Consider the following 27890-nt stretch of genomic DNA (forward strand, 5'->3'; position numbering starts at 1 on the left):
GAGAAGGATGTCATGCTTGGTAGGGTGGAGGGTCAACGAAAGTGGGGGAGGCCTTCAATGAGATGGATTGATACGGTGGCTGCGATGATGGGCTCAAGTATAGCAGGGATTGTGGGGCTGGCGCGGGATCGGGCAGTGTTTTTGCTGCTGTGCATGGGGTCGCTATGAGTCGGAAACGACTCGACGGCACTTAACAACAACAACAACAGTTATTGGAATGTGAAAGTTAGAAACAAAGAAGTATTGATAATTAGAAAATATGGCCTTGGTGAAAGAGGTGACACTGTAGACTGCATGACAGAATTTTGCAATATCAATTAACTTAGTATATAGTTTATTTATTTTGCTTTCTTGTTTATTTCCTTGTTAAAATAAAAGCTCCACAAAGACAAAGTGTGGTAGTTAAGGTTGTTTGTCAACTTGGCTGGACCAGGTTAAGTGGCTGGGCAGCTGGATGTAGTTATTCCCCATCATGAGATTGGCAATTAATTCCATGGTGGAATCTACTGCAGTAGCTGAGTAGCCTTAGGAATGTAGTCTGGTTCCACTATATAAGAAGCAACTTTGAGGAAGGTCTCTAGCTTTTTGGCACCTTGAACCCTACATGTAGCCAAGTCGTTGTTCAGCAGCCTCCCATGCCCTGTCAATCTTGGGACTTTTTCTGGACTTGAATTAGTGGTCTGCCATCTTGTTTGGTATAATCTAGACTCTGCCTTTTTACCTGTTGGCCTTGGTTTTGTTAGCCTTAGTGAAGCTGCCTGAGTGAAAAAAGCCTCCAGCCTCAGTGGGCCAGAAGCAGGAGGCAGAACTGAAGCCCAAGGTTGAGGGGCTTTCACCCAGCCCCTAAAAACTGGCACTTTGAACTTGGACTTTTAGACTCCAAAACTACAAGAGAATAAACTCTTATTTGTTAAAGCTATTCCATTTGTGGTGTATTCCTGTCAGAGTGGCACTAGGTAGCCAAAACAAAATTTTTTTTTTTTTTGCTTTGTTTTGTTTTTTAATATTTTCTTTTATTCTAGTTCCTAGTGGATCTGCCTGGCATAGAAGACCCACAATAAATATTTACTGAATAAATAAACTCATAGAGAGGTTAGGAAAATTTTCTGAGGAATTTATAATTTGACTTAGCACTAAAGAATCTTAGAAGTAAGCAGAAAGAAGTAAAGGTAGTAGTAGAGATAGTAGTAGGGATTACTTTTGGTGCTTACTATGTACTAGTAGTTTACATATATTAAATTTTAATCCTTGAAACAACCCTTCAAGGTAGATACTATTATTATCTCCATTTAACAGATAAGAAATTGAGGTAGAGCATTATCTGGCAGAGAAAGAGTGTGTATAAATGCTTTTTGGCTCAAGAAAATACAGTGAGGATACAGTAATAGAGGGTGTGTATCTGAAGTGGAGAAATAATAGGGGAAAAGGGGAAAAGGTTCCTAAGGAAGTAGGTTAGGGATCTGGTATTGATGGACTTGGGTATACAGTGACATATTCTTAATTCCTATGGATCATCTTGGTTTATGCTTATGAGCTTGGTGTAATTAGCTATACCCCATTTTACTCTGGACACACTTAAATATCCATGGGTTGGATGCTAAACTGAGCTAAGAAGGTCTATTTATCTTCTAAGTGAAGTGAGAGCCATTAAGAAGTGTTAACATGATCAGATTCCCATTCTGAGAAAATAATGCTGGCTGCTGTATGAAAAAGAAACTTGATTAGAGGAAGTGATGCAAGGTGGTGAAATGGGGAGCAATAATCTATAGTGGTTTATTGGGCAAAAGTGATAGTAGAAAAGATGGAGAGACAAGAACAGATGTGAAAAATACTTCGATGGTAAAATAAAATTTATTTAGTGATGAGTTAATTATGAGAGGGAGGTGGGTGAAGACAGAGTCAATAATAATTTCTAGATTTCTAGTTTGAGCAACTAGATAAAGGAATTCTAATTCATTATGAGAGGGAATACTGGACAACAATTTTTGTATGTGTTTGGAGCTGGGGGAAGGGTTTCAGATTGTTGTTGTCAGGTGCTGTCTAGTTGGCTCCAACTCATAATGCCTCTATGTACAACAGAAAAAAGCACTGCCTGGTCCAGCACCATCCTCACAATCTCTGCTATGCATTAGCCCATCTTTGCAGACACTGTGTCAATTCATCTCATTGAGAGTCTTCCCCTTTCTCACTAACCTTCTACTTTGCCAAGTGTGATATTCTACTCCAGGGAATGGTCCCTTATGTCGACATGACCAAAGTAGGTGACACAAAGTCTGGCTATTCTTGCTTTTAAGGTGGTTCCAACTGCACCTCTTCCGGGACAGATTTGTTGGTTCTTCTGGCTTTGTTGTTGTTGTTGTTATTTGCCGTCGAGTTGGCCCTGACTCATAGCGACCCCTCCTTGGGTTTCCGAGGCAGTATCACTACGGAAGTAGGATTGCCCAACCTTCCTTCCAAGGAGTGGCTGGTGGGTTTGAACCATCAGCCTTCTGGTTAGCAGTCAAGTGCCTTAGGCACTATGCTACCAGAGCAGTCCATTATATTTTCAGTATTATTCACCAATACTACATTTCAAAGGTATCAACTCTTCTTCAATCTTCCTTATTCATTGCCTAGATTTCACCTGCATATAAGGCAACTAAAAATACCATGGCTTGGGTTAGGTGCACCTTAGTCTTCAAAGTGATATCTTTACTTTTTATACTTTAAAAAGGTCTTTTACAGGGATTTGTCCAGTGCAATATGATGTCTGATTTTATGACTGTTCTTTCCATGGGTGTTGATTGTGGATCCAAGTAAAATGAAATCCCTGACCATTTCAAGGTTGAATATTAATAAATATGAAAATAAAAAATATAAGTTGCATAAACAATTATCAAATTATATGTCTAGTTAATGATTATAATATGTCAGTCTATGGATTTATTACTTCAGAATGTACTAAGGATTTCTTGCTTTTTTTACTGTGATTTAGGTGAAATTTTACAAAGTAGATTTGTTTTACATTCAACAGTTCTGTATAAATTTTCTTTTGTGGCACTAATTATATTCCCCACAGTGTAACAGCTGTCCTCACACTTCCTCTGTGTGGTTACCCTTTCTCTGTGTTCTTCTTGCCTATGCATTCTTGCCTCCCTACTTTTCTCCCTGTGCAAATACTGCCCTTCTGATCTCCAAGTGTATCTCCCTGGTGTAGTTGTTCAGCTTGTAGGTCCATCTGTTGTTTGTCTGAAAGATAAGGCATGAGAGTGAGTTCAATTCTAGGCCCTAAGGATGACTCAGGACCATAGTCTTGGGAGTTTCACCAGTCTCTATCGAATCAGTAAACCTGGTCTTTTTTTGGTTTTTGTTCCATATTTTTCCTCCCTTCTATCTAGACTCTCCAATTTTGATCCCTTGCCAAGTAGCCAGGCACCATCTAGTTCTTCAGGTCTCAGGGTTATATAGGCTGAGGTTCTCATGGTCCATTAGTCCTTTGGACTAACTGTTTCCATGATCTTTGATCTTCTTCATTCTTCTTTGCTCTAGAAGAGGAGACACCAACAAATGCATTTTAGATAGCCATTTGTAAGCTTTTAAGACCCTGATTGCTAATAACCAATGTAAGTTGTAGAACAATATTTTTTGTGTACTATTTTGTACCAATTGAGCTTGATGTCCCTACCTTGTGACCATGGTTCTCAGTGTGTAGGTCCAGTGACTCACTCCCTCAAGATGCTTAGTTGTGGCTAAGAAATTATCCAAACTTTGCCCCTGTTAGCTTTATTCTACATATGTATGTTTTTATAACACATAAAAAAACCTATGTAGGATACCTGGTATGCAAGGATGGTTCAACATCCAAAAAACAATCTATATAATCCACTACATAAACAAAACAAAACAAAAGAATAATATGATCATATCAATTGACTCAGAAAAGGCATTTGATAAAATCCAACACTGATTCCTGTTCAGAACAGTCAGCAAAATAGGGACAGAAGGGAAATTCCTCAACATAAAAAAGGGCATATATGTAAAGCCACAGCCAACATTATTATTAATGGAGAAAGATTCAAAGCATTCCCCTTATGAATGAGAACCAGACAAGGATGTCCTGTATCACCCCTCCTATTTAGCATAGTGTTGGAAGTCCTAGCCAGGACAATCAGGCAAGAAAGAGAAATAAAAGGCATCCAAATTGGCAAAGAGGAAGTAAAGCAATCTGCATTTGTGGATGAGATGATCCTATACATAGAAATCAAAGAGACTTAACAAAAAAACTACTGGAACTAATACAGAGGTTCAGCAAAGTGGCAGGATGTAAGGTCAACATACAAAACTTCGTTGGATTCCTCTATATCAACAGAGAGCTCTGAAAAAAGAAATAAGGGAAACAATACCTTTTATAATAACTACGGAAAGAATAAAATATTTAGGAATAAATCTTACCAGAGATATAAAATACCTATACAAAGAAAGCTAAAAAGTACTACTACAAGAAACTACAAGGGATCTACATAAATGGAAGAACCTGCCTGTTCATGGGTAGGAAGACTGAATACTATGAAAATGTCAATATTACTCAAAGCAATCTACACATTTAATGCAATCCCAATCCAGATACCAATACAATATTTTATATATATGGAAAAACCAATTACTAACTTCATATGGAAAGGAAAGAGACCTTGGATAAGTAGAGCACTACTGAAGAAGAAGAACAAAGTGGGAGGTCTCACGTTCCCAGATCTCAAAACCTACTATACAGCCACAGTAATCAAAACAGCATGGTATTGGTAAAATGATAGACAGATAGACCAATGGAACAGAATCAAAAACCCAGAAATAGACCCATCCACCTATGAACAGCTGATTTTTGACAAAGGACCAAAACCCATTAAATGGGGAAGAGATAGCCTCTTTAATAAATGGTACTGGCAAAATTGAGTATCAACTTGCAGAAAAATGAAACAAGACCCATACCTCACCCTGTATACAAAAACAAACTCAAGGTGGATCAAAGACTTAAATGTAAAACCCAAACCTATAAAAGTCATCAAAGATAAAATAGGGGCAAATCTAGGAGCCCTAATTTATGGCATAAATAGATTATCAAGCAGAACCCAGAATGCACAGGAGGTGGAAGAAAAGCTAAATGACTGGGAGCTTTTAAAAATTTAATTCTTATGCTTATCAAAAGACTTCATCAAAAGGGTCAAAAGAGAACCTACAGATTGGGAGAAAATATTTGCCTATGACATATCTGACAAAGGACTTATCTCCAAAATCTATAGAAAACTTCAACACCTCAACATCAAAAAGACAAACAATCCAATTCAAAAATGGGCAAGGGACATGATCAGACATTTCACTAAAGATGATATGTTGGTGGCCAAGAACACATGAAGAAGTGCTCCTGGTCATTAGCTATTAGAGAAATGCAAATCAAAGCAATGATATGATAACATCTCACCCCAGCAATAATAGCAAAGTTCAACAGGACAGAAAATAACAAATGCTGGTGAAGCTACAGAGATCGGAACTCTCATACACTGCTGATGGGACTGTAAAATGGTACAACCATTGTGGCAAATAATTTGCTGTTTCCCTAAAAAACTGAAAGTAGAAATACCATTTGAACCAGTAATTCCATTACTAGGAATATATCCTAAAGAGGTGAGAGACAGGACATAAACAGTCATATGCACACCCATGTTCATTACAGCACAATTCACTATAGCAAAGAGATGGAAACAATCTAAAAATGCCCATCAACAGATGAATGGATAACCAAACTATGGTACATTCACACAATAGAATACTAAGCTACACTGAAGAGCAATGAAGAATATGCAATTTATCTAACAACCTGGAGGACATTATGCTGAGTGAAATAAGTCAGTTGCAGAAGGGCAAATATATGAGCCCATTACTGTAAAAAGTCAAGGAAGGGTTTGCTTAGGGAGGGGAACTCAATTTGTAGGTTACTGGGGATAGGAGACAAAGGGAGGAAATAATTTCCGACTAGCTGAGGGTCACACACTGAGTTGGGTAAGGGGAGGGATGCCATGGAAAGAGTCTGTGACCAGCATGATAACATTGGTGAAAGGTAGGACACCGAATTGTGCACATAAGATATAGACGACAGAAGCTAGTACTGGTATATCCAAAATACTGCATTACCATTAACACCAACCACCAGGCTACAGATAAACACATAGACAACTGAGAAGATCAGATGGGGGTCAGTGAACAGGAATATTCTCTAGACCAATGATAGATTCATCTGAGGCTAATCTTGCACAGATATTAGTGATACAAAATACCCACAATCATTACAGATACAACAGAAGACAAACATAGAGCAATCCCTCATAAACAGCCAGACACAGTAGGAGAGAGATCTACTGGATCTGGCCACTCAGAAGCATAGTATTGGGGGACACCGGACTCAATTGGCACTGCAAAATTCATACAAATCTTGTTCCACAACCTACTTTGGTGAGTAGCAACTGGGGTCTTAAAAGCTTTCGAGCGGCCATCTAAGATGCAGCTAATGGTCTCCTATCATCGGAAGCAAAGAAGAGTGAAGAAAACCAAGGGCATTTGGAAACAATCAGCCCTAGGACATGATGGACCTTGAGACCAAAAGAATTAGATGGTGCCTGGCTACCAAAGCCAACCACTTGGAAAGGGATCAAAACTGGAGATCCTAGATAGAGTAGGAGGAAAAATGTGGAACAAAATCTAAAAACACAATAATGACCAGAATTACTGGTCAGATGGAGTCTGGCGGGACCCCCAACACTATGGCCCTGGGATACACATTAGGCCTGGGATAAAACTCATGCCTAAGGTCTGGCTCTCGGCCTAACAGTAAATAAGACTTACATGCAGAACACTCAATCCATGACGATGAACCCACCTACTCTACTCTACAGAGACACATCCCTTGGAACAAGGGCAACAGTCACACAGAGGAAAAGCTGGACAGAGAGGAGTACATGACTAAAAAGGACATGGTGCCGGGGGGGGTGGTGTTACTGGGAAGGAAGAGGAGGAGATTGGGTTAGGGCTGGGGATGGTAATTCAGGAGTGAAACCAAATGTACACGAAATGTTGATTGTAAAAAAATTCTGCTCTGTAAATTTTCACCTAAAGCACACACATACACACACAAAAAAACCTATGTAGGAATATCACCTGCCAAACCTGTGTATGGTTATGGCTATATTCCCAATGAGATAATACCTGATCTTCTTGCCTATCTACCTATGTATCCACCTGGAGATTAGTGTTTGCTGAACTTCAACAACATTATGCTGAGTGAGATAAGTTAATCACAGAAGGGCAAATATTGCATGAGTCCGTTATTATAAAAAGTCAAGGAAAAGTTTACCAAAGAAAGTAAATTTTCTTTGTTGGTTATCAGGGATGGAAGTAGAAGGGGAAATAGATGAATAGTTTAGAGACAAGTGTTGATATGGATGCAGGGAAAAGCAATATAACAAAAACATGTGACTAAAACAGTGTCACTTAGGAAAAGGAAGACACAGAAAGGTGCACAAGAGGTCCAGACAATAGAGGTAAATACTATTGCATGCACAATACTTCTTTTTATAACTTTTTAAAATTGTGATTTGTGTGGAAGTTTACAGAGCAAAGATAACTTTACTGAAAGATTATTGACATATCAAATTTCATACATTTAAAGTGTACAATTTGATGTTTTTATATAAATAAAAACATATAAATAAATGTAAGTAAATGCCTGTGAAACCATGAGCTCAAGCAGGATAGTGAACATATCCGTCATCCTCATATACTCCCTCCCGCGTTTTTGCAATCCCTGCCTCCTCCCTCTCATTGCCCCACCTCCATCCCCAGGCAATCTCTGGTCTGTATTCTGTTACTATACATTACTTTACTGTCATAGAATTCTATATAAATGGAATCACATAGTATATAGATGCTCATTTTTATCTGATATCTTTGATTCAGTGGAATTATTTTGAGGTACAGACATGCAACAGTGTCTATAATTCATGCCCTTTTTTGCAGACTAGTTTTCCATTGTATAGATACACCATGGTGTTTACTCAGCTCTTAGTGATATTTGAGTTGTTTTCAGTTTTAAGCTGTTACAAATAAAGCTGCTATGAAGATTACTGGGTAAGTCTTTGTAGAAACATACACTTTTATTTCTCTTGGGCAAATACCTAAGAGTGGAATGGATCATGTGGTAGGTTTACGTCTAACCCATTAAGAAATTGGCAGATCTTTTCCCCAAGTATTTTGTATCATTTTACCTTTCCATCAGCAGTGTATGAGAGTTCCATTTCCTACATATCCTCACCAATGCTTGATAAGTTCACTCTCTATATATATGTATATGTGTGTGTGTATATATATATATATATATATATATTTTAACCTATTTTGCCCATTGTATTATTGGGTTGTACATGTTTTTATTTCACTGTTGTGTTTGAAAGATATTTTCACTAGGTCTAGAATTCTAGGTTAACAGCTCCCCCCCCCCATTACTTTAAAACTGTTTCTCCACTATATTCTCATCTGCATTATTTCTGATTATAAATCTGCTCTAATTCTTATCTTTGTTCCTTTGTATATATTATGTCTTTATTCTGTTTTTAAGATTCTCTTTTCATCATGTATTTTGAGAAATTTGATCGTAATTCACCTTTTCATGGTATATTTTTCTGTGTGTTTCTTGTGATTGAGGTTTATTGAGCTCCTTACATCTATCTGTAAGCTTAGAGTTTTCATCAAATTTAGAATTTTTTTCTGCCATTATTTCTTTAAATATTTTTATGTCCCCCTTCAGTTACATATATATAGGCTACCTGATGTTCTCCAAGATATCAATGGTGTTCATTTTTCTTTAATTCATTTCCTCTCCATATTTCATATTATGGTAGAGTTATTCATTTGAGTGAACGAATGAATGAATGTATAATAGTATATTATAACTTTTAATTTCTTTAACAGATTACAAGCTCCTATACAACATTTGAAGCCATATTTTATCATTCTTTCAATCTCCCCCACAACTAACCTATGATCTTGTGCATGATAATTGCTCCTTGTACCTTTGCTTACTTGATTTGCTCTTCCCTAATCAATTGTTACATGTGCTACAGTTTCTCCTGATGAAAATCTTTATAATAAGAAAAGAAAACTTCTAGAAAGTTAAATTTGAAAAGTCTAAACAGGGCACTGTAAACTCCTTGTGTTTACATATTGCCAGGAACTACATGATTTTTGTTCCTGTCTTTTAGGAAATAAGGCTTGGTGACAGAAGTTTATAATCATAATCATAACAGCAAAATTGCCTCTAAGAAAATTTCTTTTCATTTTCAGTGTAGGCTTCTATCTATAGGGATCTGTATTTATCACAGGTTAGTATTACCAATGAAATGATTAATATGTTTACCACGTTCCTGTCTACCATTTTTTTGTCTTGAAAATAGGTCTCTAACTAGAAGGTGTGTGGGAGAAGGTGAAGTCAATAATAATTAAATACAGATATGTGTCCATTGTAAGAAAATTTTCTCTAGAAAGAAAATGATCCATAATTGACTCCTATCCTTGACAATACATATTGTTTCATTACCATTTAAAACCTTCTTTGCAACTATGTATTTACCATTTCATAGCATCATATATTCTAAAATTCTTGTAGACCAACAGGTACAATTGTATTATTAAATAAAAATGACCTGAAAAAGGACACCAGGCTTGGTAGAGGATCAGCAAAAAAAAGACCCTGGAAAGATGAATTGACATAGTGGCTGCAACAACGGGTTCAAACACAGCAACAATTGTGAGGATGGTGCAGGACCAGGCAGTGTTTCGTTCTGTTGTACATAGGGTCACTATGAGTTGGAACCATCTTGAGAGCACATAATGACAACAACAAGGATGCAATTGATTGCCCACGTCTGCAGTCCTGAAATGAATTAAGGTAGTACTTTGCAGTTCTTTAAATAGTGAGTTTCCTCACTTAATTAATGAGGAAGCTCAAAAAAAGAACACTAAATATCCCATACTTGTGCTTGTAACAGGACTAATTCTTGAAGCAAGACTTATTTATTAATGTTATCTTCTTGTTTTTAAATTCTAGCAGCTGAAAATCCATTAATCATTGATGGAATTCTGTTATTACTTAGCTGTGACTAAGAGCCAAAATATTTATGTGGTCTTTCTTATGGTCTATGTGTTGATTTTGACTCACCTTCAAAGTGTAATTTTTAATAAGCTGACTTTTATTAAGTGGAGGAAAATCACTTTTGTTTTTGAAATGATGTTGAATAAAAGTTTCCTTTGAGAAACAGGGACAGGTGATTTGGGTTGGGCAATGAAAGATAATGAGAGAACTGGTCATCTGGTGATACTTGCTGACAAGTGTCTGGTTATACTCCTCCATGATTACAATGTCTTAGAGTACATGCACTGTGGGGAGAAACTCTAGTGGGAAGAAGACTAACTTGTGGTCAAATTTTCAAGTCTCTATAATTAAATATACTGAAAAATATAGGGCCTGTGGCAAGATATATAAATAAACATTGTAGGAAAAAATAAGTGTGGTTTTGAAATACATAGAACATGATGTATTCATACCATAGTGAATATTGAAAGACTGTTTTCTCACTGAGGGATTTGAAAAAGGACCTTCGCATAAGGAAATACTGCAAAAAAAATAAATCTATGTAAAGAATAAATTAGCATAGCAAGAGGATGATTAATGAAAGGCTCAAAAGAATTTGTCCCTGTTTTAAAAATATCTCCCCCATTATCTTCTTCCTCTTCAATGAATCCTCTCTTTATTTTGCTGGCTCCTCTCCCTCCCACATTATAACTCTAAGTGTCCCATGGATAATTCCTCTTACTTTGGTAGAATGATGTTATCTTATGGCTTCAATCATTGCCTCTATAAAATGATAACCTTTAGGTCTCCAGCCTTTTCCCTCATCCTGATTTTCCTACTCTCTTCATCCATAAGCTTTTATACTTTTGTTGTCATTCCCTGAGAGGTGATATTAAATTTATATAATCTATGGAATTATTTTATTGCATGTACATGTTAATGTATCTCTCAGCATTATTTCTACAACTTAAGAAGATGGTGCTTTCTTTTAATTCTTTGATAATATTATTTTGTGGGGTCTTGTTCTGGGGCATTTTAAGACCTAATTTAATTTTAGCCAAGGAAAATAAGATAAAGATCAGAAGACACAAGACAGCCTGAAGAAACTATTTTCCAATAGGTTTTTGTACTCAGATGCTTAATTAGAGCTATGTTAGGTTAGAAAACAAGCATTACAAAGATATTCAGGCAATAAGTGAAAAGCCTGAAAAACTCTAACTACATAGAGTTCTCATTCAACATTCTTAATAGGTGTAAAGAAATGAGTGTGTGTGTGTGTGTGTGTGTATACATGTTGTTGTTGTTGTTGTTATGTGCCATCGAGTCGGCCCCGACTCATAGCGACCCCTCCTTGGGTTTCCGAGGCAGTATCACTACGGAAGTAGGATTGCTCAACCTCCCTTCTGAGGAGTGGCTGGTGGGTTTGAACCACCAGCCGTCTGGTTAGCAGGCAAGTGTCTTACATACATACATATATTTATTTTTTTAAATAAAATCCTACAGAAAATAAAACATAAAGTAAAAAAAAAAAAACAAGGCTTTGTAATTCTAAAGCAAATGCAACAATCTAAAATGTTTCTAAGTAATATAAGGCTTCAATGCAAATGGATAAGCAATTTTGGGTAGCTTTAATAGAAATAGTTTTGCTTAAGTTGTTTCAAAACTTGAGAATTACGTTCATATCTTATGTGAGAGATTGACCCCAATGGAAATAGCTTGTGGTGTTGCATAAAGGCATATGGAACTAACAAGGAGAACTGGAAAAAGCTAGATATTAGAAGTGGTTGAGCTAAGAGACAGGAACTGTAAGTGGTGTTTCCCTGTTATAAGCTCATGAAGTACACAAACTTTTCTCTTCATGCTCATCTCATTTCATTTATAGGCTTCTTCTTTGAAAGTCATTTGCTGACAGTTTCTCATAATTTCTTCCCTTCCTCAGTCATCCCATGTGCCACGTTGTACTGATTCTAATATCTTAATATATCAAGCATTTATTTTCATCTCCACTACATTTACTACTACCACTGTGTTTTATCCCTCTCTCTCTCTCTTTTAACTTTGTGGCTTCTAACTGATCACTCTGCTTACAATTTTGCTCCCTCTTCAATGCATTTTCAAAACTTACAGGATGGACAGAAAAAGAGGAACGTATATAGAGGGATAAAAATTAAGTGGAAAGGTACGATGAAAACTCAAAGATTATGGTGTTGAGCAACCTAAGGAAGGAAAGATCTTCAGGAGATAGTGAACAATAGAAAAAAATGGAATATTAAAGTAAGCAATACACTATTCAAATGGGCAATTAGGTCTCTGAAGTCATTTCCCTGGAATGGTGATAGCTGGAGGCAGATTGTGTATAGTAGGTTGCAGAGTGAATAGGAGGTAAGGAGATGTGTCCAAGTGTAGACCACTCTTAAAAGAAGATTGTAAAGGAAAGGGGTCAGTAGTTCATGGGAACAAAGATTGAGGGTTGGTCATTGAATGTCAGAACTGGAAATAACTGGGAAAATAGAAAATCTACATTAATTTCCATATTAATGTCATTGGAATCATTTTGAAATGGTGAGGCGTGGACTTTAGAAAATTATTTCTCCTCCAGAGCTTTGCTAATATAGATTGCTGCTTTAAATGAAAATAGACACTATCCTAGTACAGCCTAAGTGTTCTGTTCTTGTAAGTCTCCATAATAAGGCTTGGGTAGAAGTACACAGAATAGACAATTGTGGCTTTAAACAAACTATAAATATAAGGAAAATATTTGTAAAATATAAATTTGAAGAAGTCCTCAAAAAAATAAAAAGAGACTTCACTTAAAGTAAACAAAATACAACTTCAAACTGTAGATATTTATTGAAGGCTTACCAGGTATAAGATTTTATATCTGATTTAGGCTACTTCAACTGAAATCGATTACTATTTTATTCCTTCTAGAATTTACATTATACTTTTGTTTCCATAGGATATTAAGTCCCCTTTAATAAGGGCATTTTTCCCACTTTCATTCCTGCCTCATGACTTTCAAGAAATGAGAAATGGGTGGCTGATAAAGGGAACCAAGTCAAACAAATTATAGTTGTACTGTAGGAAAAATATTCAGGAAGTAAACACAGTGAGGTCCCTTTCTCTCAAAGGCCTTACTATTAAAGTCTCTAGGATTTTGGAAGGTATGATCCGACTATTTTAGTTGTTGTTGTTGTTGTTGTTATGTGCCATTGAGTCGGCCCCAACTCATAGTGACCCCTCCTTGGGTTTCCGAGGCAGTATCACTACGGAAGTAGGATTGCCCAACCTTCCTTTCGAGGAGTGGCTGGTGGGTTTGAACCGCCAGCCTTCTGGTTAGCAGTCAAGTGCCTTAGCCACTATGCTACGCTCCTTTTAGTTAGAAAGATTAAATCCCATTGTCTTTGGTGGAAAATCCTTTTGCCTGAAGTCAAAACTTCTTACATTTAATCAAGGCACATTTAGAACATTAAAAACCAAAAAAGTTCAAAAGTCTATATAATGATTTACCAAAAGTAATAATTGATGGGAAGATTAAGTTTCAAGGAGAAGTAATATAGGCATTCGGAAAAAGAAATGATCAATACTATGAAGTGTTTGCATTAAACTTTTCTAGAGAACATGGAAACTGAGCTTGACCTTGAAAACTGGGTAATGTTTTGTCAGGCAGAGAAAGAAAAGGAAGCATATTCTAGGGAAAAAAGACAATATATTCAAATAAATGTTTAAATTATGACCTAGAAATCTAAAGAACTTCACTTGGAGTTTTGTAGAAGTCACCTGGTAAATAAAATTATCTGTAATGGTAATTATAGTAATTGCCCTAACATCACAATAAAGAGCTCTGATCCATTTCTAGTGCTCATAAAACAACCACTTAATGGGGGGACACTTTATGGCATAAGTATCTTATTCTTCCATCAATGAAGTATGCCAAATTATCAGTCCAGGCTATCTTAGTTCTATAATAACGATAACAAGAATATTTATAAATTAAGTGCAATAAATCTTTGTCACAGATCTAAGTGTTGATTATACAAATCTAAGTGTTTCCATACCCATTGCCAGCAAGTTGATTCCAACTTATAGTGACCCTATAGGACAGAGCAGTTCTGCCCCATAGGGTTCCAAGGCTGTGAATCTTTATGGAAGTAGACTGCCTCATCTTTCTCCAGTGGACCTGCTGGTTGGCTCAAACCACTGACCTTTTGGTTAGTAAGCAAACACTTAACCACTGTACCATCAGGGCTCCTCAATAAAAGTATAATATAGTTCACATCTTCAAAGAGTATTAACATTGTTAAAATATACTTTCTGTGATAAAATCTGTTTCTAGTTTATAATTCCCCTATCAGTTTTGTTTTTGAGGAAAAAAAATAAAAACACTGTATTTTGTCAAGACTTTTTAAAACAGAATGTTATGCCTTGCAAAAACACTTAATGAAATAATATATGCAAAACTCCAACTCCAGTTTCAGATGAGGAGGAGAAATTTGGGATTTGCTGAAGATTAATTTGAAATAATTGATCGATAAATGTTGGCTGATTTGAATTAAATAAAATTTCTATCATATAATTTGGTCCTGATTATTAATTTTTAAATTCCTTTATGGCTGATGGTAGATTTATTTTCCAAATTTTTATGTTTTTACTAGAAATACCCAATTTAGCAATTATTTGGATCCTTATTCTATACTTACTATAAAATACATTTACTCTGTGACTTCATGGAACTTCATGTAGTAGAAAGAATGTAAAGTTTATTTATCAGCTTTTTCATGTTCTGGATAGGGAAAACATAGGTAAAATGACTTGAAAGAAATATTTTGAGGCCTGAATATATGTACAGATACCTTCGTCTCTGCTGCCTGATAGATGTTTTCATATGTCACTATATACTATATTTCTATCAGAGTACTGAGAGGTATTCTCCCCATCATGACTCAAAAAAGAAGAAAAAGAAGAAGGAAAAGGAGAAGGAGAAGGAGGAGAAGGAGAAGGAGAAGGAGAAGAAGAAGAAGAAGAAGAAGAAGAAGAAGTTAATAAATGATGCAATCTACTCATAAAGTGAAATGTAAAATTATTCAGATAATTTCAATGTACATTGCTTTCAATGCTTAAATATTTCCTTGAATTTTAAAATGAGCTAAATAAAGCCTATAGTTCAATAATGACTCCGTGTGGTTTCATTAAAACTTACATTTTGACAGTTTCTCAAAAAGCCAATATTTCATAATTAATAAATGTTCATGCAAAAGGTTGATCTTCTGAATGACTGGATAAGTGCAAACTTAGGGGGAAATTTTTTGCTTTGTACGATTTATTGAAATCTGAGAGCTGTTATCTTTTGGAACAAAAGTAATTTTGGAACCATGCCCAAGAAATTGGCTCTATATGTTAACATTTGAAAGTTCTTTTAAAATAAAATTCACACTGTCTACTTTATTTTATGCTATATTTAAAATAAGAGAAATTGTAAAAAGCTTCATCTACCTTGATCATTTGTGGCCTCCTTTAAAATTTCCTCATATTGAACTCTCAGGTCTGTAAGCTTAAGATCCCCAGCACTTGATATAAATGGTTCTGGCATTCATTTTCAAGCTGAATCTACAGGGCCTTTACTGACAGATGGCTTCCTCTTATCTAGGATTCAGTCAGTCAGTTCAGTTACATAAAGATTCAGAGAACATGATGGAAAGAAACTTTGAAGTAAAGTAGATTTGGATTTGAATTCCAGTTCTGCCCCTTAATATCTATATGACCTCAAGTAAATTATCTAGCCTCCTCAAGCCTCAGTTTTATCACATTTGAAATGGAAGAATCATGCTTATATTTTGTGTTTTGGGGTGAACTAATGAGGGTAGATCAATTACTTTTAATGAATATAGTACAAAAACCAAAAACAAAACAAAACAAAACAAAAAACCACAGTGCCATCAAGTCAATTCCCACTCATAGCAACCTCCACTGGGTTTCCGAGGCTATAAATCTTTATGGAAGTAAATTGCCTCATCTTTCTTCCATGGAGCAGCTAGTGGGTTTGAACCACTGATCTTTTGGCTAGTAGTCAAATGTCTTATCAACTATATCGCCAGAGTCCCTTAGTGTAGGGCCTGACATATAACATACCTTCAATGAATTTTACTTGCTGTTTTTATTTTTGTTACTGCAAAACAACTCACTTTATGCATTGTATATTCTACTGGTTAATAATCAGCAATGTCAAAATGTAAACAAAAGCATTATTTTGACAATGGACGTCTATTCACCTGTTTTTCTTTTTGGCTTGACCAGAAATTTCAGATGTTACAACAATAATTTGTTATCTTGTTTATGACAATTTTAATTAGTTCTCATGCTACACTGGTGGGTTGGAACTGCCAGCCTTCTGGTTAGCAGTCAAATGCTTTAGGGACTATGCCACCAGAACTCCCAAAATAGCACAGTTTTACAGTTTTAACTACTTTTTCATTTCAATACATTATGTTTGATAGATTAATAAACAGATGACTAAATAAATGAACTGTTGGAGTCCTCAGAAACAAGGCTTGAGATAAGAGACTAAGAATTCACTTTCCTTGTTCCATGACTTCCTGTCACTGGCTAGTTCCACACCTTGAAAAATTTCCTCATTCCTCTGATTTCTCAACTTCTTCCTCTTTAAAACTAAGGTTTTTGATAGGTGTTGTTTATGGCCCTCAATCAGGCAAGGAAACTTGAAATAAGAGGCTATTCTTTGGTTATAGTTTTATGAGCTCTTAAATTCCATCTACCTGTTTTTCTTCTAAGTCTATCATACTTTCGAAAAATTTCCCACAGAATCTTTTGTATGTTATTTGACTAACTAAAGAATAGACAGTGCACTAGGGAAATGTCAGATGAAAATGAGCACATCTGGAGGACATGATTCCAATTTTTTGTCTAAAGAAGAGACACCTGAAGATGAGTCATTGAGAGGAAAAAAATTTAAGAGATAGAAACTTTGTTGTCACCTATCACTTTCTATGAAGACAATCAGTTGATAATTCCTGATAGTGTTTTTCTTTAATCATTCACTCATTTGTTCACTCATTCATTCAACACATGCTTATTGAATTTTGCATATTTGCATGGCAACATGCTAGGCTGAAGTTATAAAGTTGAATCTAATATAAATATTGTCTTTAAAGAATTTTCTCTTTAGTCAGGGGAGAAAGCATGAGCGTAAGTAAGGAAACATTCCAAACAACATGAAAGCAAGTTATATGAGATTTAAGAGGAGGAATGAGTTATCTTCAGCCAAGTGGTTGGCAATAAAGGGTAGGACATTAAGAAAATCTTAAAGGAGATGGTATTTTAACCATTTGAACATCTGAAGAATGGGCAGAAGGGTCTTTTTTTTTTTTCTTTCCCACTAAGGAAAGAGTGTGAACAAAGGTTCAAAGAACAGAAAACTGGATGCAATGTGGATTGACTTGAAAATTGGGGTTAAGAAGGAGAATAATGGAAAACAGAAAGGACAGAGTCAGAATGAGAGGATCTTGAATGCCATGAGGGAGTTAGGCTTTCTTTTCTAGGCAAGAACAAGCCATTGGTGGTTTTTGAGAAGAGGGTTGGAAGGAAGTTGGCTTTCAGTATGATGACTCCTGAACAGTTGTGTATGGTGGTTGTAAACTGAATTTTGATAGGTAGATGCCCCAAAGGAAGTTCCTAACTGAGATGTCTCTCTTATCTAGGCTGCTGATGTGCTGCTGCAACATGGAGCTAATGTCAATGTTCAAGATGCAGTTTTTTTCACTCCACTCCACATTGCATCATACTATGGCCATGAACAGGTGAGTCTGAGAGTAGGATTCCTAAAGCCTGGGGACCTCTTAAGGTGTCCAGATGTTGTTGAACTGTCCTAGCTTCAAATAACACATATTTAAGACATATTTTGAATTATTTTTTCCCATATTCTTGTCAAACCTGCCCTTTAGGAGTGTTCAGATCCATATAAACATTGTAGCTGCCATGTTATTCATTTTTTACTGGCACTTTAATATGCAAAGGAGCTCTAGTGGTGTAGTGCCTAAGGCATTTGGCTGCTAACCAGAAGGTTGATGGTTCAAACCCACCAGTCACTCCGTGAAAGGAAGACATGGCAAACTACTTCTGCAAAGATTTACTGCCTTGGAAACCCACAGGGGTCACTATGAGTCAGAATTGACTCAATGGCAGTGAGTTTGGGTTTTTTTTGGGGGGGTTATTGTGCAAGAGAAGCAGTAAGTTATGTTGTTGGTAAGTGTGTGCACACAGGAAATCAGGAAACGGTTAACCTGAATCTGAAAGTATCCAAATTTCATGACTGAGGTTATATAATTTCCCTGATCTTCACTTTCTTCATTTATAAAGTAGGGAAATATTACTAGTACTTACTCTATAAACTTGCTGTTATGATGAGATAATAACTCAAAATGTTTGTCAAATGCTCAATAAATATCTTTATGATGATGCTAATAGCAAACAATAAAACAAATCATAAAGTCCCTATCAAGAGTTGTCTGGAAAAAAAAATCTTTTGGAAGCTTTGTTTGCTGTTTCAACTATCTAGGGATGCAGTAGGCTGAATAATGGCCCCTGAAAATAATTCTCATCCTAATCTCTTGAATCTGTGAATATTACCCTCTATGGTAAAAGGGGTTTTGCAGAGATCATTAAACCAGAGCTGAGATGGAGAGGTTATCCCGGGCTTTATATAATTACAAGGGTTCTTATAAAAAGAGGAAGGAAATCAGAGTGAGTAGTAGGTGGTGTGATTATGAAAGCAAGAGGTTGGAGTGATGAGAGAGGAGGTGACCAGAAACCAAAAAATGCAGAAAACCTCTAGAAGCTGCAAAAAGGAAGGAAACGGAAGCCTCCAAAAGGAATACAGCTGGCCAACACCTTGATTTTAGACTTCTGACCTCTAGAACTATAAGGGAATAAATGTGTGCTGTTTTAAGCCACTAGGTTTCTGGTAATACCCTATACTGGCATTAGGACAGTAATATGTGGGAAATAACCTAGACACTTAAAAGCTAATCATCAGCTGTGCTTCAGTTATATACCAAGTGCATACTTGGTGCATATGAATTTTAATATTCTATAGGTTGGGCATTCCTACTTCCGTAGTGATACTGCCTCGGAAACCCAAGGAGGGGTCGCTATGAGTCAGGGCTGACTCGATGGCAAACAACAACAACAACAACAACAACATACTAAAGTAAAAACATGTATAGACTGCTTTAACACTTACAGTGTACTTTCAAATGAATAATTTCATTTGATTCATACAATAACCTTACGAACTTCAGCACTACAGTGTGAGTATGCTCATACTATGGGATAGATAATCATGTTAAATCTTTTATGTGAATTTTTTCTGATTTTGTCACAATTCTGAAATTAGCTGTTATCTGTCCTTTCTTACCAATTGCACACATGAATCTCAGACAAATGGGGTAGCATGCCAGAGTCATAGAGCTACTTAACAGAAGACCTGGAAGACATTCCCAAGTCTGTCTGGCCCCCAAAACGTGTTTGTTTTGTACTACTCTTCTTATTCCTCTTCTATCTGTGAGACAAAGCAGAAAGTTTAGGCAACTTGCCTTCAATGGAGTCAGAATTCAAAGACAGATGTTCTAACTTCAAAGTCCATTGCTTTTTAAATTTAATATATCAAAAGACAATCTATGTGTTACTTCCAAACGCTACCCTTTAGCTATAACCAAAGAAATGTTTCTGTTATCAGAGTTACTCCAATTTATGGTGACCTTATGGGTAACAAATGAAACATTGTCCGCCCTGCACCATCTTCACCATCATCGCTATGTTGGAGTCCACTGTGTTGCTATTCTGTCATTCCGTATCATTGAAGTTTTCCCTTAATTTCATTGTCCCTCTACTTTACCAGACATGGTATGGTATTTGAAATACCAGTGATGTAGGTTCCAGAATGACAGCAACACATAAGCAACCACAGTACAACAAAGTGACAAACAAATGCTAGAGGAAATAAATAGAACCAAATCAAGTAGGAATGCTAATGTAGTTTGGATGTCCAAATCTTTGCTGTTTCTTTAAGAAAAAAAAAAAAAAGAAGTTACTCTTCAAGTTGATTTTGGCAACCCATTTTCACTCTGCCTCATTTTATATCTCTGTTGCTGTTGTTATGTGCCGTGGAGTCAGACCCGACTCATAGCGACCCCTCCTTAGGTGTCCAAGACAGATATCTCTAGGTTTACTCAACTATGGAGGAATTGTAACTTTTCACTTCCCCAGAGGTCATGCCACTGTTTCACCTGAGGATCTCAAGTTGAAAATCAAACTTACTTGTGTCTCTGTGTTGCTCTAGTCATTGTACCTTTAATTCTCTGGTAGCCGGCATATGCTTAGACATTCTCAGACCTGTGAAGCGTGACCTATCGCTAGGGAAGATTTCTCATTTCATTGATGTGCTACTGAGAGTGCACTGGAGTGCTGGATGCTGAAAGTGCTTTTGAAAGTACTGGGTCCAAAAGCCCAAGTGATGGAAAAATTCTGTACTTTTTGGATGCAGGCACAAACAGGATACATGCAAAGCACGTTATTTGTTAGAGTCATCCCCTTTGACCATTAACCTCATCACCCAGCAGAAACATAAAGAGCCTCTATACATGTTGAGTGGATAGCTAAGTTTGTTTACTTTTTCCTGAATATATAGTCACAGATTTATAAAATTATGGTAAAATATGGATGGCCCTTTTATGATAAGGGACTTGCTTTCTGTGTGCAAAGGCAGCACATAAGTAATTTATGGATGCTATTGTCATTTGCAAAAATATGCTGACAAGGAAAATGGCACATTCAATATATAAATGTGCCTAATGTGCCATGTTCCTTGTCATTTGTTTATTTATTTGTTTTAAAGTAGAAGAGTAGATGTTTTGTTCCAAGAACAATATTTCCTAGGTATGTAATAATAGTGCTTATTAGACAATCAATTTCAGAGATAGTTTAAATCTGTCCATTATAAAGTCATATAAGCAGAATTTATGAGTCTGCATAAGTGGAGATATCTGCTTAGGAGTGCAAGGTCCTTTAAACTTCTGCTATTCTGGTTTCTCCTGAATAGGTCTTTGTCTGTCTATTAGCCAACAAAGGGATAAAAAATCCATATGCTCCATGTTGTGCTGCTACTTCTAACATTTATTGTCAGGTACTTTTCTGAGTGCTTTGCATGTAATAAATTATTTAATCTCACAATTCTATGAGATAAAACCATTATTGTTCCCATTTTGCCAATGAAGAAACTGAGTATCAGAAGATCAAATGATTTGTCCGAGGTCACAAAGGTACAAAGATAAGGCTGATTCCCTTTGTTCTTCTCATTCTATTCAATAAAAACTGACTCTTTGCATCCCACCCCGAAAATATTTTACCTAGAATTTGTGCCAAATGCATACTATATTCTTGAGGGATTTCTGATCAAGATATGTTTATTTGCTGTCACATAGGAAGTCGATATAGTTTTAGAGCTTAATTCTCTTTTGTGCTAACAAGTCAATGTCAGAACAATTGAGAAGCACTGCCATTAACTATTATTTTAATGGCACAGAAGCATCCTAATTTACTTCTTGGAATCACAAAGGTGAGTTCTGAAATTTTCATGGGAGGTAAAGTTAGTCTTAGAGAGATTATTTGGCAAATTCCTAAATGGATATGTAAATGATCTGGAGAAATGCCAGAAACTGCCTGTTTCACCCCAGGAAGACTCTTAAGTGCTTTGTCATTTTATTCTTCTCTGTCTCTTTGGATATGAAGTCTCAACTAATTGGGAAAAGTGCTGAGAGGCTAGTGTGGGTATCTGCAGTTTACTCACAAGTCAAGAAGACCCAGAACCCTGGTACAAATATGACCAACGGTAGCCTATCCATGGAGCTGTTATGAAAAATAAGAACCAAGTAAACTACTCCTAACTCTGGCCAGAAGGAGACTTGGGAAACTATTGTTCAAAGAAGTTTATGGGTGGTTTTAGAGAGGATTATTTATGTATAATAAAGAACTGCCTTATAGGATTTGATAAGAATTGGTACTAAACTGAAGAAATGGCAAAAATAGATTTACAAAAGCAAAAACATGGAGAGCAATTCTGAATTTTCCAAACTCCTTCATATTTCATCTGGTCCTCATAATAATTCTGAACCATAAGGATAAACATTATCTCAGTTCACCAATAAAAATGAAAAATAACATTTACAACACATGTACTGGGTGTCAGTCATTGAACAGTGTATGTTAAACAAATAATCTCATTGGATCTTCACAACAACCCATGATGTAAGTCTATTATTTCCATTTTATAGATGAAGAAAAAACTTAAAATAATTTTATAAAGTTATTTTATTTAACAAAATAACTAATTTTCTCAAAATCACACCACTAGTGAGACTCAGAGCCTAGATTCAAAGGTAAATCTGTTTCACTCTGGACTTTAATCTCTCAATCAGTACCTTACATTGCTTTTCAGTTGAAAACAAAACAAAACATTGTACATTATAAAGCAAGTAGCAGACACTGTTGATTCCTTATGCAAAACTTTTATCCCCCTTACTGCCACCTGATGCCACACATTTTTCCTTGCTTGCAGACTCATGATTGTGTTACCCTATTCAGTCTCCTCCTAGCAGTTTGTACTTAGATAAGGTGTCCCTATCCCCAACTACTGTAGGTTAGATTGAGATTAGTCTAAGCCACTCACAATTAATCTTTTCTTTGCCCAGGGATTGGTTTAGGAAGATGAAGATGACAAAGTCCAGGGCAGGTAGAAATAGGGGGATGTCTTCTGGAGCAGTTTTTGGGAAGGAATTCCTAGATCTTAAAAAAGAGACTTCCTGATCCAAACAAAAGTGGTGGTCTCTTGTTCTGCACTATGATCTTTGGGTAATGCCTAGAGCTCCTGCAGCTCTCCGGCTACTATGAGGCAGTTCAGGCTACTTGCTGAGCCTGACAGAACAGAATGATGGACAAAACTTGAACTTTGAAAATATCATTAAGCTGTTTTATTAACTAGCTCTGGAATTGCTCCATTTTTGGACTTTGTGTTCAGTGATAAAACAATATACATACATATTACTGTTTAGGCCAGATAAGTCAGGATATTTTATTTGTAGATGAAAATAACTTTAAGAAAAAGCCTTGATGATACGTCTTCTTTTATACTGCTGAAAGCTTTTATTTCTTTAGCCTTTGATAACCTTAATTTTTTTTTCTCTTTTGATATCAATTTCAAATCAATGAATTCTTTAGGTCACCCGCCTCCTTTTGAAATTTGGTGCTGATGTAAATGTAAGTGGTGAAGTTGGAGATAGGCCTCTCCACCTGGCGTCTGCAAAAGGGTTCTTTAACATTGCAAAACTCTTGATAGAAGAAAGCAGCAAAGCAGATGGTAAGATGATATTTTTAGAAGGCCTCTGCTATCTTTTACTATCTGTATTCTTTTTTAATTATACTTTCCTTAGTTACTGGAGAATAATTTTGAAGTTGATTATTCAATATCTGATTAGTCCTGTATCCATGTACTACTTTATACCACAAGTCATAATTTAATATTTTAATGTAGTTATTAAAACCATCTATGAATCTTTCAATAAACATTTTAACTCATTTCTGAATATATTAGGTATCCCAGTGAAAATGAGGGGTTTTCCTATTTGTTTTTATCCACTGATTCTTTCTTTAATTGAGATGTAATTTACATATTGTAAAATTCTCAAATCTTAAGCGTACAGCCTGAACAGTTACTTATGCATACTCGCATGTAATCATTACCAGATTAAGATACAGAATATTTTCATCACTCTGAGAAGTTCTCCTACGGCCCCTTCTCTCTAAATTGCCTTCAGCACCAAATGGCAGTCAACACTTTGACTGTTGGTGCCATCATTTAATTTTGTCTGTTCTTGATTCATGTAATTTTGTGTCTGACTACTTTTGTTCAACAAAATGCTTTTTAACACTTTTCCATGTATTACATATATCATAGCTTGCTCTTTTTTATTGCTAAAGATGGTATGAATATAACATTTTGTTTATCTATTCACCTTTTAATGGACATTTGAGTTTTTCTAGTGTTTGGCTATTATGAATTCAGCACTTATCAAGTCTTTTTGTGAACATATTATGCAGTCTTCTCTCTTGGGTGTATATCTAAAAGTGAAATTGCTAAGTCAAAGGATATGCATATGATTGTGGAAAATTGCAGTCAATCTCATAAGACAAAGTGTATGTGAACTGCTATATGGAAAATGAATTTTCTCTGTAAACTTTCACCCAAATCATAATTTTTTTTTAAAAAAAAAGGGTATCCATATGTTGAAATTTTTTGAATATTACCAGACTGTTTTCTAAAATATTTATATTATTTTTAACTCCTACAAGTAATATATAAAAGTTTTAGTTGCTCCCCACATCCTCACCAATTTTTGATACTATATTATTGTTATTGTTTATGGAGATAAAGAGTTTGAGTGTGATCAGGTTGAAAATAAACTTTAGACCACAAAGAAGGACTTTAGATGCAGTTAATAGAATAGAATTTCCCTAAAGCTTTTATTTTCTAAATTATAAAAGGAATTTTGGAATATTGATTGTAAGTAGAGCCTGGAAAGATTTTCTTCCTTTCTCTTTCTTTTTTCCTTACAAACTATTTTTTGACATGAATTCACTCAGAGTTACACCTTGCCATTAAATTCTCTCAAGCATATCCAACAGTCTTCCATTGACCCCCCAAGAGACCTAATTAAAAGCCCAGCTGTAAAAGCTGCTGGCCTTTGCAGCAGGAATGATGCACATTTCCAAAAGAACAAGGTTGTCAAACCTTTGAAACTTCCAGTTTCTTGGTCCAAAATTCAGATTGATTTTGAGGTAATAAAGCTAATCATTGTTTTTCTCTACTCATGAGAGAGGTGCAAAGGGACCCAGAGACAACCATGGTGAGAAGCGAGGGCAGTTTCCATGTTACTTGGCATAATTTGAGAAACATGGCTTGTGTTGTTTTCTATAAGCCTGTGTGCAGTACCTCAGGCATCTTCTCTATGGCACTATAAACCACATGTGTTGTCAGAACGTAAGGATCACTATTCCTTGGACCTTGTTTATGTAGTCTCTTTCATTTTGTCAGTTTAGAACAGGCAGAGGTACACCTGTGTGAATCACTGAGCACATAATTATGCTTTTGAAACTGCCTTGCTCTTCCAAGGGGTCAGCAACCTCATCACTTTTTCCTTTTATTATGGATGCCAACCTCAGCCTTTTTCCCTCTACACAACTCCAAAGCTCAGTGGTGTCAAAATGAGTGTCATTTGTGATCAGCATGTCTCTAGGATCAAAGGATTCTTTTGAAAAGAGGCATTGAAATGGGTACTGCACCCGTATACACCCTACATACTATTATCATATGAAATAATTTTAGCATTTTCTTTCTGACTCACACAAGCACTACATGCCTCCTACCCAATATTTAAAAAATCAAGAGACAACATGACTCTGAGTTTTAAGTATTTTTATTTCCTTCTAGTTCATACTTGGGAGCTCTGGTGGTGTAGTACCTAAGGCATTTTACTGCTAACCAGAAGGCTGGAGGTTCAAACCCACCAGCCACTCCTCAGTAGGAAGATTGGGCAATCTACTTCGATAGAGATAGCACCTTGGAACCCCAAGGAGGGGTCGCTAGGAGTTGGAAATGACTCGATGGCGGTGAGCTTGCTTTTTTTTTTTTTTTTTTTTTAAGTACATACTTGATATTTAAACTCTCTTTGCATTTAACCAATTGCAAAGAATAAACCAGAAGATCTCTTGTGCCTACTGCACACTACACAGGAGTTATTGTCAGTTAATTTATTCCAAAATGTAGCTAAGCTTCCAAATGATTTATTTTAGATCTGAACCTTGCCTGTGGTAAATGAATATAGAGGAATATTAAGTGAATGACCCTTAAAGGAGTAGAATTTGAAATCTGGTATTTACAGAATGTTTCCATGGTAACAGAATGTCACAAATGAAAATAAATTCAGGTTACAAAATTAGCCAAAATGTAATTCTGAAAGCAGCTGCTTCAGTTCAGTAGGTTTCAGAGGCTGACCTATTCATGTATGTGTGTTTTTCATCTCTGGTCTTCTTCCTTTTACCTCTTAGGACAATGGAAAAGGAGAAATGTATTGCCCATTGAAAGAGATTAAAAAGGTTAAGATATCATGATAGTCTACAAGAAGAAAATATTGGTGTAGTCCTCACACTTTATCATTTTAATAAAGAAGAAAGTGGAAAATTTTAAATTCAGAATTTATTATTTTTTGTCCTCTCAATGTTAAGTGTGATAGTTGTTTCAAATAACAAAATTCTTTATAATGGAACCTGAGATTACAGAAAGCTGCAAGGAATTCCTAGGGCATGACCCATAAAATGAAGTGAAGGAATTCTTAGGACATGACTAATAAAATGAAGTGTCTTATTTTGTGAAATATGGCCTATTACACAGATTTGTTATTGAAAGTTTATTTACATTTGGGAGTTATTTAAAAGGGACTCTGAGATCTTCTAACATAGCTACATTAATCTGAAAATGTTTATTTTATATTAAACGTCAATAAGCAGAAATAAGGAAGGAGAAGCATCCACCCATCCACCCATCTATACAGTCTTCCATTCAAAAAACAGTACTGAACATCTGATCTCTTCCAAGTAGTGGATAAGATATTAAATATTTCCTCATAATTATTTAAATGTATTCCTTTGTTTGAAATCCTTCTTAATTTAAAGCTGTCAATATGATATTAAGTTAGGACCAATAGAATATCATTCATACATTCAGTTTCCCTGAGATAAAGATAAAATTTAAATTTATTTATTTATTTTTGTCTTTGCAAAGTGGCCCAAGATAAAACCCAGTATATCACAAAGAGTGAGGCAGAAACATAGATTAAAAAAACAAACAAACAAAAAAAAAACACTACTGTCACTCTGGTAGCACAGTGCCTAAAGCACTTAACCATTAACCAGAAGGCTGGCAGTTCAAACCCACCAGCAACTCCTCTGAAGGAAGATGGGGCAATCTACTTCTGTAGTGATACTGCCTCGGAAACCCAAGGAGGGGTTGCTATGAGCCAGGTCCGACTCCACGGCATGTGACAACAACGACAACTGTAGTTTGGGATCCGACTCATAGCAACCCCTCCTTGAGTTTCCGAGGCAGTATCAGTACAGAAGTAGATTGCCCGACTTTCCTTCCAAGGAGTGGCCAGTGGGTTTGAACCTCCAGCCTTCTGGTTAACAGTCAAAAACACAGATGTATAAACATAAGCTGTTTGCTTGGTCTGAGATTTCTCCCTGTGGTTGTTATTTACTTCTTTGATGGGAAGAATCTCTAACCCAATGCAGGTAATTTACCAAATAAATAATGTACTTTGAAGTTCATTGATTCAACTGGAGAAGAATAATATTGGGTGGGGCCAGAGATGGCCAAAGGTAAATTGTGAATTAATGGAGGCTTGTGCTGCATTCTGCTTTACAATGTCCCCTCTGCACCTCAAGAACTCTTATGTGACCTTCCAGGCGCCCTGGACTTCTAATTGTTCTCAAGCATTGACTCATGGTATTGACTTTCCCTGGTTTCCAACAGAATGTGAACAAAGGAAAAGTATCATAAAAAGGAAAATAATCAAAAGAACCAGGAGCATTCTTTTGAAGGAAAGGTATCTGT

At 36.1% G+C, this 27890-nt stretch overlaps 1 protein-coding gene across 1 annotated transcript in view; it reads left to right on the forward strand.

Moving 5' to 3' along the window:
• Window positions 1-27890, forward strand: part of LOC103204430 (serine/threonine-protein kinase TNNI3K) — a 661050-nt gene that overhangs the window by 251719 nt on the left and 381441 nt on the right. The window contains exons 8-9 of the mRNA XM_042782150.1: window positions 17869-17967; window positions 23441-23579. Of these exons, the coding sequence (XP_042638084.1) occupies window positions 17869-17967; window positions 23441-23579 (238 nt within the window). The remainder of the gene's footprint in view (window positions 1-17868; window positions 17968-23440; window positions 23580-27890) is intronic.

This window comes from Orycteropus afer, unplaced genomic scaffold (genome assembly GCF_000298275.1).
Source record: "Orycteropus afer afer isolate SDZICR_OR568_19922 unplaced genomic scaffold, OryAfe1.0 scaffold00248, whole genome shotgun sequence".
Lineage (NCBI taxonomy): Eukaryota > Metazoa > Chordata > Mammalia > Tubulidentata > Orycteropodidae > Orycteropus > Orycteropus afer.